The 19,528-nt window shown below is 68.1% G+C and overlaps 1 protein-coding gene across 6 annotated transcripts in view; it reads left to right on the top strand.

The window, feature by feature from the left end:
• Positions 1–2,300: 2,300 nt before the first annotated feature.
• The window catches only part of SYT7 (synaptotagmin 7), a 34,427-nt gene continuing 17,199 nt past the window's right edge, over positions 2,301–19,528 (top strand). For 5 of the 6 annotated variants that reach the window (XM_030038433.2, XM_030038431.2, XM_030038430.2 and 2 more), the window contains exons 1-3: positions 2,540–2,679; positions 15,818–15,921; positions 18,215–18,294. In XM_030038433.2, the coding sequence (XP_029894293.1) occupies positions 2,649–2,679; positions 15,818–15,921; positions 18,215–18,294 (215 nt within the window). In that variant the 5' untranslated portion in view covers positions 2,540–2,648. Of the gene's footprint in view, positions 2,680–15,817; positions 15,922–18,214; positions 18,295–19,528 lie in introns of all 6 variants that reach the window. The other variant, XM_030038429.1, reaches the window with a different exon arrangement.

Raw genomic sequence — 19,528 nt, 5'->3', positions numbered from 1 at the left:
TCCCTCCATGGTGGCCTGACGGGAAGGGAAAAGCATCTCTGGGCGCTGCTCAGCACCCAGCTGGGTGCTGGCCCCGCGGCAGGAGCCCGGCCCGCGGTGGAGGCTCACGTGTGGCACTCAGCGAGGCGCCGGGCCCGGCTCTGCCGTGAGTCAGCAGCGCTTTACACCCACTTGGCCCTGGTGGAAGTGACGGCGGGCGGCGGCGGAGAGCGGCTGTGTGGGTGCGGGAGGTTACGGTGCTGCCGGGATGTCTGTGCGTGCGGGGACGGGGATTTTAGAGCTTGCTGAAGAGTGTGTGGGAAGCGAGCGGAGAAAAGCAGAGTGAAAGCAAGGGTTTGTGCCAAGGGTTTAATGAGAAGGTTCCCACAAAGGGGTAAAAAAAAAAAAAAAAAAAATCAAAATAAAGCTACAAGTCCCCGTGAGGAGGCTTTGCCAGCCCCTGAGCAGAGGGGGGCAGAGGGCTGCTCCCTCTTTCCCAGCCCACCCGTGGCCCCGGAGGGCCGGCAGCAGGCTGGCACCCGGCCCCCTCGCTGGAAGAGCTTCGCCTGGATGTACGTGCAGAAGTTTGCCTGGCACGCGGCTCCCCAGCGAGCCGCACCAGCTGCCGCCCGCGCGCGGGCACCGGCTTTCCTGGCACCGACCCCAAGACGGGCTGTTGCTGGCCCAGCTCCGAAGGGCTGGGAGAAGCCCCCGGCCCCCAGGCGAGCGCCGCGGCGGGCGGCACGCCGAGACGGGCTACGAGGAGCCGGCGGCGTGAGTCAGGCGCACGAGACCGGGTCCCTTATCACCCACATGGCCTCGACGGAACAGGCAGCGCCGAGTGATGGAAGCCCCCGGCACTGGGCTCCCACTTGCCTAGGCTCAGCCCCATCCTTAAATCCAGTCCCTGCTTGTTCAGGGTTTCCTCCACAGCCTCTTTTGCGTTAAACATCATTATAAGGAGATTATTTCCTGCTTCGTTCCCTGTTTTTAACCCAGCCCGGGGGCAAGGAAAGTTGAGGTTTAGTCCCCAGAGCTTCTGAACCACCGTGGCAGTGGTTTTCTGGCTCTTCCCAGCCCAGTATGGCTCCAGAGAGCTTCTACCTGATCCCCTCCATCCCACGAGGCCAGGTTGGGCTCTGCCCCTCGAGGTTCCCACAAGCCCCAGACCATCCAGGTGAGTGTCCCAGCCCCATGGCCCTGTGCCGGGGTGGGTCTCTGACCCCCTCACCCCAGCAGAAGGGGGAAGCGGGCACAGTCCCCAATCCTGGGAGCAAAGCCCCCAATCCTGGGAGCAGAGCCCCCAGCTGCCGTCATCCTCCCCTGCCCCATTGCCTCCATCCAGGGACACCTCCTGCACCAGGTTGCAGGGTCTCCTCCTCGGTCCTGCTCCCTCCCACTCCGGGGACCCCCAGACCAGCACCCCGGGGACGTGGCTGGGGGTGGACGTGCCTGGCAGGCCCCGCTGTTTGCACACCCCTGAGTGCTCCGCAGAGCAGCTCTCCCGTTTGTTTGCTCTTCGCCTGCATCTCTGTAGCAGATGTTAAAGAGGCAATAAACGCCGAGGCAGAAATTGCCTTGGCGTGCTGGGGAGGGCGCAGGTAACGAGAGGCAGCGCACGGCTCGCACCCGCTCCAGGATTCCGCGCCGGGTTTTCCGCCTCCCGCAGCGGCTGCCGTGCCCGCAGTGCCCCGGCAGCGGCCGCCGCGCCCCGGCACCGGGAAAACCCGGCCTGGATCACACCGGAGCGGGCCAACAGGGAACCTGCGGGGGTGAATGGGGGGGGGGTGGCAGTGGGGGGGGTCCGTGTGAGCCGGGAGGGGGGGGGCTGCCCTCTGTGTGTGTGCGGTGCCCGGGGGTGTCACCGCGCGCGTGTGCCTGCACGCGTGTGCAGTCCCTCCGTGCTACCCATGTGCGTGTGCAAGCCCCTCCGCTCCCGCGTGTGCGCGCCCGGTGCCCCGCGGTGGTTGCCATACGTCTGCGCGCTCCCGTGTCCGTGTGTCCGTGTGTCCCGTGCGTGGGTGGGTGCCAGTGGGTCGTGTGTGTGTGTCCCCCCCCCCGCGTGTGCGGTACCCATGGGTGTTCGCGGGTGCGTGTGCGGCACGGCGTGTGCGCCTGTGCGGGACTGCGGGTGTGGCCACGCGTGCAACACCCCACGCGTGTCCCCTTACCGTGGTCCCGCCGGGGGCCCCCGCGTGTCCCAGCCGGTGGCCGTGCGTGTATGTGTGTGTGTGTGTGTGTGTGTGTGTGTGTGTGTCCCCACCGTGCACAGCACCGACCCCCCCCCCCCCCTTTTTTTTTTCCCCCTCCTTCCCTCCCCTCCCCGGCGGCTGCAGTTTCCTCTCCCGCCAGCAGCGAGCAGCAAGTGGATGCGCGATCGGGGTGCACACGCACACGCACACACACACACACACCGCACACACACGCACACACCCGGCAGGCAGGCAGGCAGCGGGCGGGCAGCACGGGCTCCGCGGGGTTGCCGGCCCCCGCCACCGCATGCGGGTCCCCGCCGCCCCGCCGCCGCCTCCCGCGGCCCCCGCGCCCCCCCCCCCCCTCCCCCCGCCCCCCCCCTCCGCCCCGCCGCCGCCGCCGTCTGATGAGCCGCGGCTCCGCCGAACCGGGCAGCCGCCGCCCCGCCGCCCCGCCGCTCCCCGCCGCCCGCCACCATGTACCTGCACCCGGAGGCTGCCAGCGCAGGTGAGCCCGCCGTGCGCAGCGCCGAGCACCGGGGAGCCGGGACATGCACGCACACACACACACATAACACGGGGGATCGCCCCCGCTGCACGGCTCCCACTCCCTCCCCCAACCCCCCCACCCCACCCCATGCCCGGCCCCGCCGGCGGGACCGGCTCCGCGCCGCCCCCCCCCCCCCCGGGGCCGCTGCCCGGTTTCAGCCCCCCCCCTTTCCTCCCCGGCTGCGGTTCTGCCGGAGTGACCGGTCGGGAGTTACGGTAGTTTAGGGAGAAAGTCACCGCCGCCGCTTTCAAATGAGTCACCGCCCTGCAGAGCTGCTGGATACCCGGGCCCCCACCCGGGGACAGCCCCCACCCGGGGACACCCCAACCCGTGGGGCCAGCACCCGCTTCCCCCGGGGGGAGTGCCCGGACCCGGGCGAGCCTCAGCCTTCCGGGTGAGCCCCCAGCCCCCGGGGTGAGCCCCCAGCCCCGCTGGGTGCCGGCACCCGGACCAGCATCCGGTGGGCAGCGCGTCACCCCGCTCCTCATCGCTCGCCCCCCTCCATCCTTCTGGGGGTCCCCCGGCCCTGGTCCCCAGCGCCGTCCCGCCGCGCCTCCGCTTGCCGGGGTGGGCGACTGGGGAAGGGGCTTTGGCCGGCGCGGTTTTGCTGAGCTCATGCTCCGAAAGCATCGGTCGGCCCCGTACCGAGGAATCTGGGACGCTGCTGGGGAGGTTTTGGGGCGTGCAGCCGCCCGGTGAGGGTTGCCCGAGCTGCCGGCAGCCGGTGTGGAGGGGAAGGGATGCTGCCGGTGCGACGCGGCTCACCGGGGCCTGGCAACCCTCGCCCGCGGTGGCCCGGGGCCCGGGGAGCGGCCACCGGCGGGCAGAAGGACAGCGTGTCCTGCGGTGGCGTGGGGACGTGCCGGCGGGGACGCGAGGGAGCACCGACGCGGGGAGAGCGGACGCTGCCGGTGTCACTGGGGCGAGCTGCAGGCGCTCGGCAGAGCCAGGCCTGCGGGAGCCGGCAGGCTGGGGCAGCGTTGGGGACCACGACACGCTGTCACCCACGGCAGGCGACGGCGTCGGCGCTGCCCGGGAGTTGGCGGCTCCAGACAAGCCGCCTTCGAGGTGAAGTTTCCACCCGCCCGGAGGTTGAGCGCTCCCTCCCGCTGCGGTCCGGGAGCAGCTCGATCCCACGCCGCCCCGTCCCCGCGACCCCACGGGGATGCCCTGCGGGCAGCGGAGCGCGGCACGGCGCTGCCGACTGCTTGGCCCAAGGTCACCCGGTGGGGCTGGTGGCAGAGCGGGGACGCCAGCCTGTCCTCACCGGCAGCAGCGTGGCCGGGCTGCCCTTCCCTCCCGGTGCCTGAGGTTTGCACCCGCGTTATTTCCCCTCCAAACTTCATATCTGCCCCCCGTTTGCCCCTTTGCCCCCATCGGATATCACCGTTGGCGCTCGGTGGGCCGCCGACGGCTGCCTGTGCCGCTGCCGGCACTGCTCGGCGGGCTGCAAGGTTAAAAGGCAGAGCCTGAGCTGCTGGGGTTTGGGGGGGCAGACCCCCTCTCCCGCCTCCCCACGTGCCGTGGTCCCCGGCTGCTGGGTCTCCCATCACGTGGGAGTTTTCCCACGTCACTGGCAGCGGCTGTGCCGTGGTGCCTGGGGCCGTGGGGTGCTGTGGTGGGGCCGGGGGTGCACACACCCGTGCCGGCAGCTCTCGGCTCGTGCTGGGACACCATCTGCTTAATTTACTGTTTCTCCCTGCCCCTGCTTTTCCTCCCGTGCCGCTGCTCAGCCACGGTGCCGGCACGGATGCCGGGTCTGTCCCCCACCGATGGAGGCCAGGAGGGTGCTGGTGGCTCACACCGGCACTGGGTTTGGCAAGAGCCAGGCGTTTCCCACGCCGCATCCCTGGGTGAAGCGATGCCCGTGCCCCCACGAATCCCTACCCGGCTCCTTCAGCCGGAGGCAGCACCGGCCTCATCCCCTACTCCGTGTCACCGTGTGGGGTACGGCGGCAGCGGCCCCCCAGCACTGGCTGCATTTCGTGGGGAGATAAGATGCCGTATGGGGAAATTTGGGAAACTTTGCTGCCATCTGGGCCGTGCTTTGCGGTGCAAGGAAAGGGGGCTTTGGGGGGCACAGTGGAGCTCGGAGGTGATGCTGGGGGTGGGAGGTCTGGTTCGGGGGTGGGAGACGCCCGAGGGAGCCTGGCCTCGGCTGGCAAGAGGTGTTTGAAATAGAGACCGAGCCGAGGTGCTTCCCAAAGCAGCTCCCTCCAGCTGGGCGGCTTTGCTGGGGGGCCGCGGGGGGCTGTGCTGCCGGCGGGGCCATCGCCTGCACTGCCCGTGTCCTGTGACATGTCGGGAGAGCCGTGGCCGAGTGCGAAGCACAGATTGGGTCTGAAGACAAAGGTGCCCTCTGTGCCACAGGGACGATGTCCCCCACGCCACCCACGCCTGCTCGGGGGGCACTGGGCAGCTCCCTCCTCCCCGCTGCGATGCGAGACACCCCCCCCCCCCCCCATCCCTGTCCCCGCTGCTGATGCCAGCTCTCCCCATTCCGGGGAGGCGGTTGCACCCCAACTGCTTCATCTTCTCAGTGCATCAAGCAGGTCCCGGGGGGCCCCGGACCCCCCTGCGCCACGTCCCCATCCTCCCAGGCTCCGTTCCTACCGGCTGACCGGAGCGTGCCGAGCAGAGCCGTGCCGCGGCGGCCCGGCTGGAGGTGGTGAATCAATAACCAGGCAGCTGCCTGTTTTCCCCCAGCGCTGTCTCAGGGCGAGCGATGGAGAGGTCTGCGTGCCGGTGCGGCGAGCGCCGGGGGCCGTGGGAGCGGGTCCCCCAGGGCTGGGACAAAAGCCGAAAGCCCGGTTCAAAATGAGCTGAAATATCCTGAGGAGCGAGGCGGGGGCCGGGTGGGGGGCCCGGGTGTGCGAGGAGGATGGCGGGGGGGAGAAGCGTGATAGTCGGGGAAGGCAGACAAAGAGCGGCGGGCTGGCAGGCGGCTGGCAGCGTGCGGGCTGGCCGGCCTCGCTGGAAGCCAGGCACCTGCTGCAGCCACGCGTCCCGCACGGCGCGGGCACAGCGCCGGTGGCTCCAGCCCCCTTCCCTCCCCCCCGGCACCCCTATCCCGCTTGGGGTTGGGATTCACCACCCTGCTAGCCCCCAGCCCCTCTGCTGCGCCGGGAGCGGGCTCAAGCCCGAGGGATGCTCCTGCCTGCATCTCGGAGCATCCCCCACGGCCTCACCCCGTCCCTTTGTCCCCCAGCGCTGACGTCCCCCCCATGGCAGCTCCATCCCGTCCTCCGTGGCGGTGGGGTGTCCATGCAGATGCTGAGCCCCCCCCCCGGCCCCAGGGTGTCTGTCGCCCACTCCCTCCCAGGGGTCCTGCCTGCTCTTGCTGTCTCCCCACCACCTCCGACCCATTCAGCCTCCCCACGCCCGGGGTGGGGGGGACACCCACGCGCAGACGCGTGACACGCATCGTCCCAGGGCCCTACGCGCGGCTGGAGAGCAGCAAAGACAAGGGCTGGGGGCTGCGGTTAGGCAGGGGGTCCGGCTGGGAGGTCTGTTTGATTCCCCCCCCCCCCACGCCAAGGAGCAAGAGAGGAGCTGGAGGCGGCTTTCCACCGCCTGATCTCGCGGCTTTTCAGCCTGTCGGGGAAGGGCGGGGGAGCGGGGAATGAAGACAGATGCAGATAATATCGCTGCCACCCCCCCCCGGCCCCTGGGGCTCAGCTACAATATCTATTATAGATGGATTCAGCAGGGGAAGGGCTTTCGAAGAGCCGCCGGCGGGGCCGGTGCGCAGGGATTGTGTGCAAAGGCAGAGCGGCGGCGAAAACGTCGAGCCGGGGTGGGGGGCCGAGCTCCCCAGGCTGCGACCGGGGGGCTGGGGTGCATGTGTGGGTCCGAGGTGGGCTCGGGGGGGTGACGGGTCGGGCTGTGCCGAGCGGCAGGTCCTGCATCCCTGTGGGTGCCAGCCCGGTCGCGGTACGGGGATGCTCTGCGGCTGGCTGTAGGCTTGGGGTACCCCGCGAGCACCCCGTCCCCTCCTGGCGTCCCCGGGCAGCTCTGCTCGCCTGCTGCAGGAGGGAGAGGGTCACCTTGGGGGGAGTTAATGAGGTTTGAAAGGGAAGCGGCCGATCGTGCTGATGGAGATGAAGCCGGGGCGGCGGCGGAGGGACGGCACGGCGCGGCAGCCCTTCTCCCTGCCCTCCCGAGTGGGGGGGACGCTGCGGGGACAGCCCTGAGGCTGCAGTTTGGGGGGCTCCGGGCGTCCACGAAACGAGGTCCATGCAGCCCTTCCCCTGCGGCTGGGTCTGTGGGACACTGGTGGCTGAGGCGGGGGGCAATGGGTGATGGTCCCAGCTCCCCCATGGGTGGCCGTCCCCACTCCTCCAGGGTCTCAGCGTGTGTCACTGGAGGATGCAGCCCAGGGACCGGGGTCTGCAGGAGGATTCCCGCCAGCCCCCCCCCCCCCAGGCACCAGCCCGCACCTCCGTGTCCCCAGCCCTCCATCTGTGGCCTTCCTCGGCCCTTTATTCCCCTCCTCTGCCTCCTCCTTCCCCCTCCTCTGAGCTCCATTTCTCCATCTTCCCGTGTGCTCTCCGCCGGCCTTCCTCTTCCTCCCCCAGCACCGCCAGCCCCCTGGTTTGGGGGCTGTGGCCGATGCTGAGCATCCCCCCAGCACCGAGCTCTCTGCGGGGCTTTTATCCCCACGGTGTCCTTCCCGGCCACAAAGCCCAGCATCGGCACGGGTCCCGGTTGGCGGTGGCTGGGGGGGCACTGCCCGGGGAGGGGGTCAGGGAGCTGGGAAAGCAAGCGGGGGCTCGTGGGGCTGGGCACGGCCACGCAGAGCCTGCTGGCTCCTGTCCTCCCCCGGGAGCCTCTGGCTTTCTGCCTCCCTCTCTCCCGCTGTCACCCAAAGTGCCCGGGAATGATGGAGGACCCTGGGGCGAGAGGCTAAGTGGTGGCGGCGGTGCGAGAGCTGGCAGTACCGCTCGGCGTGGAGAGCCCAGCCTGCTCCTCCGTGCCTGCCGCCGCCGGGAGAGGTTTCTGCACCCCGGGTGAGGTAGGGCTGGGGCTGCCGCCGGGGTGGGGGGCGATGCCGGGGGGCTGCCGGGGCTGCGGAGGGACGGGTACGACCAGGACTGCGGGGCACGTGTTTTTGGGGCAGAAATGACCCGGAGCAGGGGCTGAGCAGAAGCCAGACTCGCCGGGGAACGAGGGGCGTCACGAGGCTGTCGGGAGCAGCGGGGTTTGAAATGGGGAGGGCGATGGATGGAAACCCCGCGGGACTCGGGCGTGGGGGGCAGAAAGTCCTCGGGGGGGGTCAGGGTGCTCCTCAGGAGGAGAGATGCGGTGGGGACCGCTAGGCAGAGAAACCACACGGCTCTCCGGAAATCCTCGGCCAAAAATAGCCCAGCACCGGAGGAAGGAGCGCCTTCACTTGCCAAATTCTCCCTCCACCGCGAGATCCCGCTTGCGGCCTCCCCGGAGGGGGGTACGGGCGGCAGCCCCAGCCGGTGCGGAGCTGGGGGGGGGGGGGGGCTCGCCCGAGGGTGCCGTGGGGTCCGCTGTGCCGCGGGGCCGGCGGCGGTTGCGTGCACGCGTCGCCCGGGGCCTTGTTGTCTTCGCTGAGCGGCACGTGAACGTGTCGTGCATGCAGCCCGCACGCCGGCCGCATACCGGAGCAGGGCAGAGACACGGCTGCGGCGCTCCGGCAACTGCCGGCGTGCTGGGAGAGCGCAGGCAGGGGGGATGCCGGCCGGCAGCGTTGCCCAACTGGGGGCTTGGCGAGGCGCTGGGTGCCCGGAGCATCCTCTCCTCGTGACCGGGCTGATTCAGGGACGGGTGCCGAGAGCGAGCCGCGGGATGCCGGGAGCTCCGGCTCGCCTCTCCCTGGGGAGTCGTGAGCTGACCCCATCCCGGTGGCTACGGCCCCGCGGCAGGAGGGTGAATCCCGCCACGCTGGCGCACCGGCGGTGCCAGCCGGCCTCGGGGAGGGCTGTGTGGCTGATGCACAACCCTGGTGCCATCCCTAAACCAGGAGCAGGGGCTTGCGTCATGAAGGCGGCACGAAATGAAGCCCGGGTGCGCGAGGGACCCGACAGCTTTAATGGCAAAACACCCGTCCCATCCTCCGTCACGCAGGTTTCTCGCTCTGCCCCTCACCGTGGCACCAGGGCCTGAGGGACGCATCCATGGATGGCAGCGGTTTGGGACAGGGGATGTCCACCCGGACACCGGGAAGGAGCTGTGCAGTGTTTTAGGAGGGTGTCCTCCTCCCCCAGAGCGCGCGTGGCGGGGACGATGCCCGCGGGCGCTGCCGTCCTCGGCGCGGTACTTCTGCCGGGCCCGGGTGTCTCGGCACCGCTGCAGCACCGGGCACGTGGTGCTGGGGGAGAGGTGCCAGGGGTGCCCGCGTGGGATGCTCCTCGCTGGGTGTCTGGCACCGGCCGTCCCATCCCGTGGGGTCCCCGGCGGAGGAGGCAGCACCGTGCCGGGGGTCTGTGATCGTCCGGAGGCAAAGCCCCCGGGGCAGGCAGCTCCGCGTGGGGGAGGCAGAGACGGACAGATTGACAGCTCCGGGGGATGGACAGATGGCTGGATGGAGAAGCAGATGTGTACGAGGGATGGATGGATGGAGAGATTGATGGATGTGTTGGAGAGGAGGACGCACGGAGAGACAGACAGATGCACAGATGGAGAACAGACACCCGTTCCCTTCCCTCTCGCCCCGGGCATGCCTGGGGTGCTGAGCTGCGGCGCCACGCCGGTCCTCTCCCCCGAGGCTCGTCCGATGGTGGGATGCTGGCCAGGACCCCGCCGGGACAGTGGGACGGCCGTGGGGCTCCTGACGTCCCCCGCCGAGCAGCCTGTGTCCACAAAGCCCCCGGCAGCCCCCGGGCAGGTGGCACCGCCGGACCCAGCCGGCTCAGCCCTCCGGCTTGCCAGCTCTGCCCTTGGCACGCTAAGCCTGGCTCAAAGCAGCCCCAAAATGCCCGTCGGGTTGTTTCCAGGGATGGCGGCGAGGCCTCGTCCCCCCCCTCGGAGGTTTTGCATCCTGGCAGCCCCTCCGTGCCCGGCCACTCTCCCTCTGCCTGCGCTGGGGCCGTGGGTTTCGCCTGCCTGCTCTGCCGGCTGGGCAGTCCCGCCGTGGTCCTGCCCTGCTCCCACCCGCATTGCGCCCGGGATCCTGCACAGGAGCGAAAGCTGCAAATTCGCAGCTTTTCAGCTGCAACCTAAAAATAAGAGGTTTGGGAAATATCTAGCAAATGAGTGGGAGGATGAGAAGAGGAGGAATTAATGGCCTAGCGCCAGGCAAACAGCATCTGGGAAGCCCCGGCGTGGCAACACGGCCACCTCGCTCCCCGCCCCGTGGCCCTCCGTCACGGCACGGCCCTCCCGCAGCGCAAGGGGATGCTCTGATGCCGCGCGGGGCAGGATCAGGCCCCTTCCCATCCCCCGCTCTGCAGCGTTGCCCCATCCCCTCCCCAGCATCATCATCATCATCATCATCACCATCATCATCATCCCCATTTGGGCTCGGCGTCACATCCCACCCCGGCTCCGCGGCTCGCGGCGACGGCTCGCGGTAAAATGTGGTGGTGGGGACGTGCCGCTCGCTTGGCACCTTCTCCCGCTTCCCCCCCCCCCCACCCCGGCCGCGCACGCGTTTCCGCTGCCGGTTTGGCGAGGCGGCGAGCGGCGCAGGCTGGCACGCCGGGTGCCCGCTCGGCGGCGGCGGCGGCAGGCGGCTTGGCACGGGGAGAAGTTTCTCTGCGTGGAGCTGTGGCGTGCCGGCTGCGGGGAGAGGCTTTGATCGCCGCTTCCAGAAAGCGCAGCAGGCGGCTGGGGATGGGGGGGGGGGTTCTGCACAGCTTTGATTTCTCCCCCGGGGTACTTTGCATCAATGGGTCTCGCTGCTGGGCCAGGGCGGGTCGGAGGATGCTCGGGGAGACGGGGCTGGAATACTGAGCAGCCATGGAGTAGACATCACGGCCACCCCTCCCTGGCTGGCCCCAAGCTGGGCATTTTGGGCTCTGCACCCAAAAATATGGCCCTGAGAGCCTGGCTAGGGCCATCCACGCTGGGGCACACGCGGAGAGGTTGGCCCCAGCCCTGGTGCCGGCAGATGCTGTCAGTTTGTGCCCACTGCTTGTCCAAAGCCCTTGGCCACTTGCCACTCCGTGGAAGAGATTTCCAGCCTCTCTGTCCTGCTCAGGAGCCTTTCGCTTGGGAGAGCGGACAGGAGCTGAAACCCTCGCCTGGGTGTCCCTCGTGGGTGCTTTGCCCTCCCAGCACTGCCACGTGCCGGGGCGGGAGGTGCTGCTCCAGGGCCGTGGGCTTCGGTGCAGGTCCATGGTGGGGAGTTGGGGGCGACGGGGGAGCTGTCGGTCGAGTCTGAGTGCCAGGACGGACACAGAGAGACAGGGAATCCCTGCTGCAGGGAAGGCGGTTGGGGGAGGAAGGGCTGTAGCTGCCTTTCAGCGTGAGGGTCTCGCTGTGCCGGACTCAACTGATGTCTGTCCTGAGCGTGCACAGGGCCACCGAGATGTGCAAAACCACTGAGATACTCAAAGCCACAGAGATAGGCAGAGCCACCGAGGTGCACGAAGCCACCAAGACGTGCAGGGCCACTGAGGTGCCCAAAGCCACCAAGATGTGCAAAGCCACCAAGGTGCGCAAAGCCACCAAGATATGGCAGGGCCACCGAGGTACGCGAAGCCGCCAAGATGTGCAAAGCCACCAAGATGCGCAAAGCCACCACGATGCACAAAGCCGCCAAGATGCCCAAAGCCCCCACGACGCACAGGGCCACCTAAGTGCACAAAGCCAACGAGACAAGGACCGGGGCCAGGGAGGAGCAGGGAGCAGGCTGGGGCACCGGAGGATGTCCCCAGGCTGGGCAGCCTGCGCAGGAGCGCCCGGCTCTGCCACGGCACCGGCACCCACCGCCACGGGTCTGCCTCCCTGCACATCGCCGGTGCCGGCGCTCAGCCGCGTGTCGAATCCGTTGGCATCAGCAGTTCTCGCCGCGAGCGCCTCGCCTCCGCCGGGCCGATCTTACAGGATCTCCGGCTTACACGCCGCTTAGAGAAGAATAATCCCTCTTAGATTTCTGCGCCTCTCGCTTGTGCTCGGGTCGGGTTTTGAAGTGTTTCCTCCGCAACCACAAAGGCTGGAGCTCGCTCGTGCTCTGGAGGCAGCTAATCCCGTGCCTGCAGGAGTGGCGGCTTAGGAAAGATGGGCACGTGGCGGCACGCTGCCGTCGCCGCCACCGGCCCCCTCTCCCAAGCACCCGGGGGGGCCATGGGCACCGAGGGCTCTGGTGGGTGCGAGGGTTTGCCCTGCTTGGCCAAGCGCATGGGTCCTCCATGCAATGGTACACGCTCGCAGGAGGGTGTCTGGCACGGGGACCCTCTCCCAGTGTGCAGGGACCCTCTCTCCCCGGCACGGGGACCCTCTCCCCCGGCACGGCTGGCTGCTGCTCACGCAGCGCCCCGCGAATCCCACGCTGAAGACCTGTGGCGCTAACGAGGCGGGTAATCCCCTCATCAATAACCGGCTGTAAAAGTGGAATTATATCCCATCAAGCGGCATTGAATACTGATGGAACAGCTGCAGGGCCGTGACGCTGTGCCACCCCCTTCCCCGGCCTCCGCAGCCATCCCCGGCGGCGGGTGCGAGGGGATGGGGAGACCCGAGACCCGGTGCCCCCGTGGTGCTTCAAGCCCTTTGTGTCCTCCAAGGGTGGACACCAGGTCTCCAATGCACGGAGCAGCCCCTCGCCATGCTCTTGGGATGAGGCAGGACCAGCGAAGGGCAGGTGTGATTTTGGGGGGGGGGGGGGACGCAGCTGCAGGGACCCCAGGTCGGGGGGTGCGGACCCCCGCAATGGATGGGGCTGAGGTCCCACCGCTGCCATCTCGCACGCTCCCGGCTATAGCCGTGCTGGCAGAGCAAAGAGATTTATGGCAAGTGGCGGGGAAGGAGGGGGCAGAGGCGGCGGTAAACAAGCACCGTGTTTGTCACCCGCTCTCGGAGCTGCGTCCCCGTGCACGCTGCGGCCACGCAGCTCCCCGTGTCCCCTCCAGCCTCTCGGTGCCCCCGTGCCCACGGCCACCCACCCCACGGCATCCCCATGCCAAGCGTCCGAATCAGGGAGCTGATGCTGCCGGCACGGGGAACCCACGCAACACCCCAGGGCAGGGGACAAGCCAGGAGCTCCGCTCCGCTCAGCTTCTCTAATTAACCAGTGCTAATTGCCCGGAAAACAAGTTATTTAAATCATGCTGAGAGCAGCAGTAGCCGGGGGGGGGGGCCAGCATCTCTCCCCCAGCCCTGGGGACACGGCCAGCACGGGCTGAGGGACGTGTCCCCACCAGGGAGGGCTGGCACCCGCCTGTGCACAGGGACCCGCGTGGCTGAGCCTGGAGGTCGCTGGGGGCTAACAGCCACGCTGTCGGGAAGCCCCCAGCATCTCGGCGTGGACCCCCCCACCCCCCGGACAGGGAGGTCCCCGCTGGCGTAACCGTCGGGCTCACGGGGTGATGCCAGGCTTGGGGCCGCGAGCTTGGCACGAGGAATTTGGCCAGGGGCAGGTACTACGCATGGGAACCGGCACGCACCCACGTCCCTCTCCAACCCCTTCGGTGACGGTGTCCGGACACGGCGCTGGCTTTCTCCTTCCTACGCAGGGTAATCCCTCACTTGTGCCATGCCAGCACCTCTGCAGGCAGCGCTCATCCCTTCCCCTCGCCTTCTCCCCTTTGATTTCCCTCTCGGCAGATTACACTGAGGATGAACTTGACCCCGCAAGGACCGAAGCATCTCTTGAAGCTTCGGGCTAAGCCCGGAGGGGTTACGGCGGGGGTCACTCTCACCGCAGTCATTAGCATGCCTCTTGCACGGCGGCCAGGCAGGGCACCCTGCTTTTCGGCATGTCACGGTGTCCCCAAGCAGGCATCAGGGCTGCGGGGAGCACAAGACGGGGGTGAGCTGGCGTTTCGGGGGGCAGAGGAAGGCTCACCCCGATTCCTAGCCACGCCAGCCTGCCCGGTTAGCCCATGGGCCAAACTCGAACTGGTCGGGGTCCCGCACTGCCGCGAGCTGAGCATCCCAAGGGGGGGCTGCCCCAGCCCTCCCCGCCGGCACAGCTGCTTTACATCCCCCCAGCAGCTTATCTAGCTCGGGTTTATAAATGTTTGAAATTAAGGGCTGGTCCCAAATTCCCTCCTAGGCAACAGTTGCTAAGCGAGTTTTATACACAGGCTCCTCGTGACCGAGGAGCGATGGAGGGGCCCCCCTCGCTGGGTTTGGATGGAGGGAGCACGTGTGCCGGTTGGCTATGCCGCTGGCAGGGGCGCTGGCCGTGGCCCAGGAGCCGGGACCCCCCCAGCCCTGTCCCCCAAAACTCCTCGGGGTGACTTCACCACCCTCCTGCCCCCTCCATCCCACCCTGGCAGGGGGTCAGCACCAGCCGTGCGGCTGCTTGAGGGGCTTTTATAGAACTCCCCTTTATTGCCACCATCCCCTTTGCTTCTCTTTTTTATTCCGCCGGACGCCACGGGGCTGCTGGTGCCGCGGCCGCTCCGGCACCCATCTGCACGCCGGGCTGGGAGCGGGGTGCCGGCAGCACCAGGGACCCCGCCACGTGCCACGGAGATGCCTGAGCCCCCAGTCCGGCCGCCCGGGCTGCTCTGACTCACCCCAGCCTCTGAGCCGCTGGCAAATTTCATTACAATAACAAGGTCTGCGGGCGAATTAATTATTAACGATTATTGTTTAATATTTATACTGCAGTAGAGCTACAGGCGGGCTGCTCCGGCCTCACCACTTCCCACCGCCGGCTGTGGTTCGAACGATGGTCTGTCCCGATCTCGGGGTGCAGAGCTGGCTGCGGGGTCCCCACAGGGATGCCCGCGGTGGAGGGTCCTGCCAGGGGATGGGGATGAGCTGGGCTGGGGGTCCCACTGGACCCCCCGCAAACCACCTTGGGTCCGTATTAATCCTTCCGCGGTGCCAGGGCCATCACGCTTGCTGGCAGCACGGCCACGAGCTCGGCGGCTGTGCCGGGGCTGTCGGGTGCCGGGGACACCCTGTGCCGGGGCAGGGGCCGTGGGGGGAGGCAGGGCAGGTCCCTCGGGGGCTGGCGGGGAATTTTGCCGCCCACGGGGCTGGTGGGATGCAGGACGGGAGCAGGGTGGGTGGGGGATGCCTGTCCGGCCCCATAACCATCCCCAGCACCCTTGGGGGGGTGATGCTGGAGCAGCAGAGGAGTCCACCCCCACTTTGGGGGTCCCCCAGGTTGCCCCCGTGGCCAGGCTGGGGAGGAGCCCCTCCCCAGCACCTCCTGTCCCTTCCAAGCACCCGCACTGCCGTTTGGGGTGAATCTGTGTGGATTTGGCTGACCAAAAGAGGGAAATCCTATGGTGGGGTGGCTGCGGGGCACCGATGGAAAGGTCACGGATCCAGCAAGGAAAATGGGGACGGCTTGTCTGGAGGGGATGGGAAGAGGGAAAGGGATGGGATGGGGAAGGGGAAGGGGAAGAGGAAGACGTGGGGAAGAGGAAGGAAAAGGGGAAGAGAATGGAGAAGGTGAAAGGATGGGGAAGGGATGGGGAAGAGATGGGCATTAGGAAGGCAAAGAGGAAGGGGAAGAGGAAAGGGGAAGGGATGGGCAAGGGGAAGAGTTGGCGATTAGGAAGGCAAAGGGGAAGGGGAAGCAACACAAAACAACAGCCGTGGTGCTGAGACGCTGTGGCAGGAGCTGCGGGTGGCACGTGGTGATGCTGTGACCTTTGCCGGACACGCCAGCGCTCCCAGGGTGCCGGCAGAGATTAAAGCCTTTGCTCTGCTCCAACCTGAGCTCCTGGGGAGCGCTGGGGGCCCTGGGCATCCCACCGGGAGCCCGGAGACAGCAGAAGGGGCTGGCGGGGGGGGGACACACCACCGTGCCGGGGTGTTTCGTACGACGGGGTTGGAGCCTGTTAGCTGGACCGCATTCCCCCTGTTTGCCCTTCCCTGTTCTTGCCCAGCTCTCCCTGGGTGCTGTGTAGGGTGCTGTAGTCATGCCCACCCCAGGGACACCCCCGAGCCCCCTCCCTGTCCTCTCGCTGAGTGGCGGCTCTGCTCTGCTTCCCCGCAGGGGCTCCCTCCCGCGACGTCCTCCTCGTCTCAGCCATCATCACCGTCAGCCTTAGCGTCACCATCGTCCTCTGCGGGATCTGCCAGTGGTGCCAGCGCAAACTGGTAAGTGTCCCCACGCCGGCTGGGTGCCCGGGGTGGGGAGTGGGTACGGGGCACCCCTCCTCCCTTCCCGGGGTCCTGGGGTGTGCTGCGACGGGGGTCCCGGCCACCCTTTGCCCCTGGGTGATGGCTGGGGTGGGGGTCCCGCTGGGTGGGGGGCAATGCCCATCACCGGGGCAGCGAGGCTGCCGGCAGGCAGAGGCAGTTGCCGAGAGCGGTTTGCGGCGGGTGGCGGCTGCAGCTTTTATTTTGCTCTTTAGGAGATGTGATAATTAAATGTTTGGGCGAAACTGTTTGTGCGGCATAAAGGGAAGTTTCCAAATACATATATATATATTTGTGACGAGCGGTAACGATCTGGCCCCTGTCCTGCTGGGCTCGCTCCTGCCTGGAAGAGCCCCGCGGGAAGGCAGCCAGCCTGTCCCCGGCAGCACCGGGCACCGTAAGCCGGCCCCACCACCCGCTGTGCCCCCCCACCCCAGCCCCCCAACACCCCCGGGGCACCCGGCTTCCCTCCCCGAGCCCCACTGCAGCAGGAGGGCCTTTGGCTTGGGACAACGCTCCATCCTGCCCTGCAGCCTTCCTCCTCCTCCTCCTCCTCCTCCTCCTCCTCCTCCTCTTCCCGAAGCAAGCCCGGCACCAGGATCCGGCCGCGTGCTCGGCCACATTTCCTTCTCCATCAGATTCAAATCTGGGTCAAGTGCTGCGATGGCGGCGGTTCTTCCCGTGCGGGAGATGCCCACCCCGGCGATGCCGGCGGTTTCCCCCCGAGCCGTGGGAAGGCAGCGCTCCCCTGGGAAGGGGAGAAGGGGTCCGGTAGGGACGAGGCAGCGTGGAGGTGGTGGGACCCGGGGAGGGGAGGTGGGTGGGAAAAGGGGCTTCCAAACCCGGCTGGTGCCACCCAGGGAAGGGCAGGCTGGAGAGGGAGGTGGCGGAGGGTTAAGCACCGGGGAGGAGAAGAGCGGATTGTGCCGAAGGACGAAGCTGGCAGAGGAACAAATAAGTATAAATTGGCTGGGAAGGCGTTCAGGCTGGGAATGGAAAAGCGCGTCCCGGCCGGCCCTCGACAGCGCGCGGAGCTGGAACGGCTGCGTGGGAACCACGGCCAAACTCGCCGAGCGCCTGCCGGGCTGGCCCCCGTCTGCGTCCGCGCGGCAGCCCCAGGTTGGCTAGTGCTGGGAGAGCGTGGGCCAGCAGCCGCTGCTGCCGTGTCCCCACAAGCCCTCTGCCGTGGCCGGCTGGGGACAGCGCCGAGCACAAGGGCTCAGGGCTGACTCCCTCCAGGATGGCCCATGGGTGTCCAAGGAGGTCGGGCATTCCGGTGCCTCCCGGCGGGATTAGCCCGTGGGCATCCAAGGAAGAAGGAGATCCGGCATCCCTGCAGCTCCCGGCAGGACGAGCCCACGGCCGTCCAAGGACACCCGTGCCGAGGGTGCAGGGAGTTCTTTGACGCGGTACTGCCGAGGAGCCGGCTCCGTGCAGAGGTGATGAGGCTGGGGAGAAGGAGAAGGGAGAAATACTCTCCGTTTCACGGGGAGGCTCCACGCAGGGCTGGCTCCTGCAGGAGGGTTGCTCGCAGGTCCAGGGCCACCGTGGTGGGAGGGCTGGTCCACAACCCCAGCCTGCTCCGGCAGCTGCTCCCATCCCAGCTCGGCCTCCCAGCACCTGCACGAAGCAGCCTCCACTCCTAATCGTTTGCTAATTGGCATTAATTGCGCTCTTGTCCGCCCTGGATCGGAGCAGCACGCTGAACCCGCCGTCGGAAATCACAGTGAAGTGCCCTGATTACAAGTCCCAGTTAGGAGCGAGCGCCTGCTTCATTATCATATGGCAGCTCTTCCCTTTCGGTGGGGAAGGTGAACTCAATTAATTCAGGTTCAATTAATCCTAAAATTACCCGCTCCTCCCCCGGTGAGGCTGTGGAAGGGTACACAGGCGGTGGCTGCTGCTCTGTCCTTGGGGCGACGCAGGGCACGAGCCCCCCCTCTGCCCTCCAGCCCCTTGGGGATGGTGCCCGGGAGCCAGGGTGGCCGGGCCAGCATCTCCCCGGTGCCTTTGCTGGCTCGTAAGGGCCAAGGGATGAAGCTATCGGGAGTTTTGCTGCCCGGCTTGATGGGATGGAGCCTGGCGACCAGGAGGCTGTAAGGGAAAAGGGCGAAGTCCAGGTCAAACCCTCCAGCCGATGGAGGTGCAGCCCCGGCGGCTCCCATCCCTGTCCTCTGCCGCGATGGTCTGTGGCTGCCGGTGCGGTGGGGGTGTCCCTGCTGCCCCCTGAACCCCCCTCTCCTCTCCGCAGGGTAAGCGTTACAAGACTTCCCTGGAGACCGTGGGAACTCCGGACTCCAGCCGAGGCCGCAGTGAAAAGAAAACCATCAAGTAGGTGCCAGGGTAGGGGGGAGAGGGGCAGGGGGCTGCGGCGCCGGGAACCTCTCTGCCCACGGGTCTGGCACAGCCGCAGCCCGCTCAGCACCCTGCCCTCTGCCACGGGCCATCCCCCAGTCGTGGGTGCCCTCCCCGCGGGGGGACCGGTGCCGGATGGGTGCCGTCCCCGCCGGCAGCAGGGAGATCCCTCCTTGGGGACGGAGGTGGCCGTCCTTCTGCTCCCAGCGAGGAGGGGGCCGTGCCCAGCCCAGCCCTGCCAGAGCAAGTTTGGCAGCGGCTGCTTGCCCGGCTCTGTCCCAGGGGCTGCAAGGGCTGCCGGGGAGACCGAGCGATGGCTGGCTCCCACCGGCGTGTCAAAACATCGCCGATCCCTGCTCCTCCTGCGGCTGCCCGCAGGGTGGGATGGTCCCCCCGCCCCGGTCGGGGCGGAGGTGTCCCCAGGTCCCCCAGCCCCAGTAGGAAAGGGGCTGTGGGAGACCGGGAGAGCTGGCGGGTCTCTCCAGCACCCTCTGGTACCTCTCCTGGCTCACCCACCGAGCTGCGGGCATGACCAGATGGAGCCACAGGGACCTCGGCACGGGTGTCCCCAGGGATGTCTTGGGTCTGAGCGTGCAAAGCCTGAGCCCTGCCCCGCTGATGGAGCCCTCCCCGGCCCCGCCGCCCGCGTGGCTGGCACGGCTCTGCAGACCACCGGCATCGGGGATGCGACGGGGAAAGGAGAGAGGAACTGGGGCGTCTCACGGCGCTGGGTAGGGAGTGAGGTGGGGGGTTGGCTGCCGAAGGGGGGGCTCTCCTGGGCACCCCAGCTCCAGCTCTGTCCCCCGCACCCCCTGGCACCCCCCAGGGCTCTTGAGGGGAGCCAGGGCTGGACACCAGGAGGGAAAGAGCCCCTGCCTGGAGTAAGGCTGTTGCAAACCTGCTCCCTTGGCTTGCCTGGCCTCCTGCCCAGGGTGTTACTGGGGTGCAGGCGTCTGGGGCTACCTCGGGCACCCCTCCACCTGGGCACAGCCTGGCCAGCTGCTCCTGGCCACACCGGCGCTGGCCGTGCCCCCGCTGGGACCGGAGGGGGAGGCACATCCCCTGCCGACGGTACAGCACACGCGGCTTTCCCTCCCCAGCTCCGGCAGGGTCCGTGCAGCCGGGCTCAACGCCGAGCCGCAGGTGGGCATCGAGGAGGGGTGTGAGGGCTGGGCACCGGAGGCTTTTCAAACCCCCCCAGCGCCGGCAG

This window comes from Aquila chrysaetos, chromosome 16 (assembly GCF_900496995.4).
Source record: "Aquila chrysaetos chrysaetos chromosome 16, bAquChr1.4, whole genome shotgun sequence".
NCBI classification, from domain to species: domain Eukaryota; kingdom Metazoa; phylum Chordata; class Aves; order Accipitriformes; family Accipitridae; genus Aquila; species Aquila chrysaetos.
This window is presented reverse-complemented; position numbering and strand designations above follow the sequence as displayed.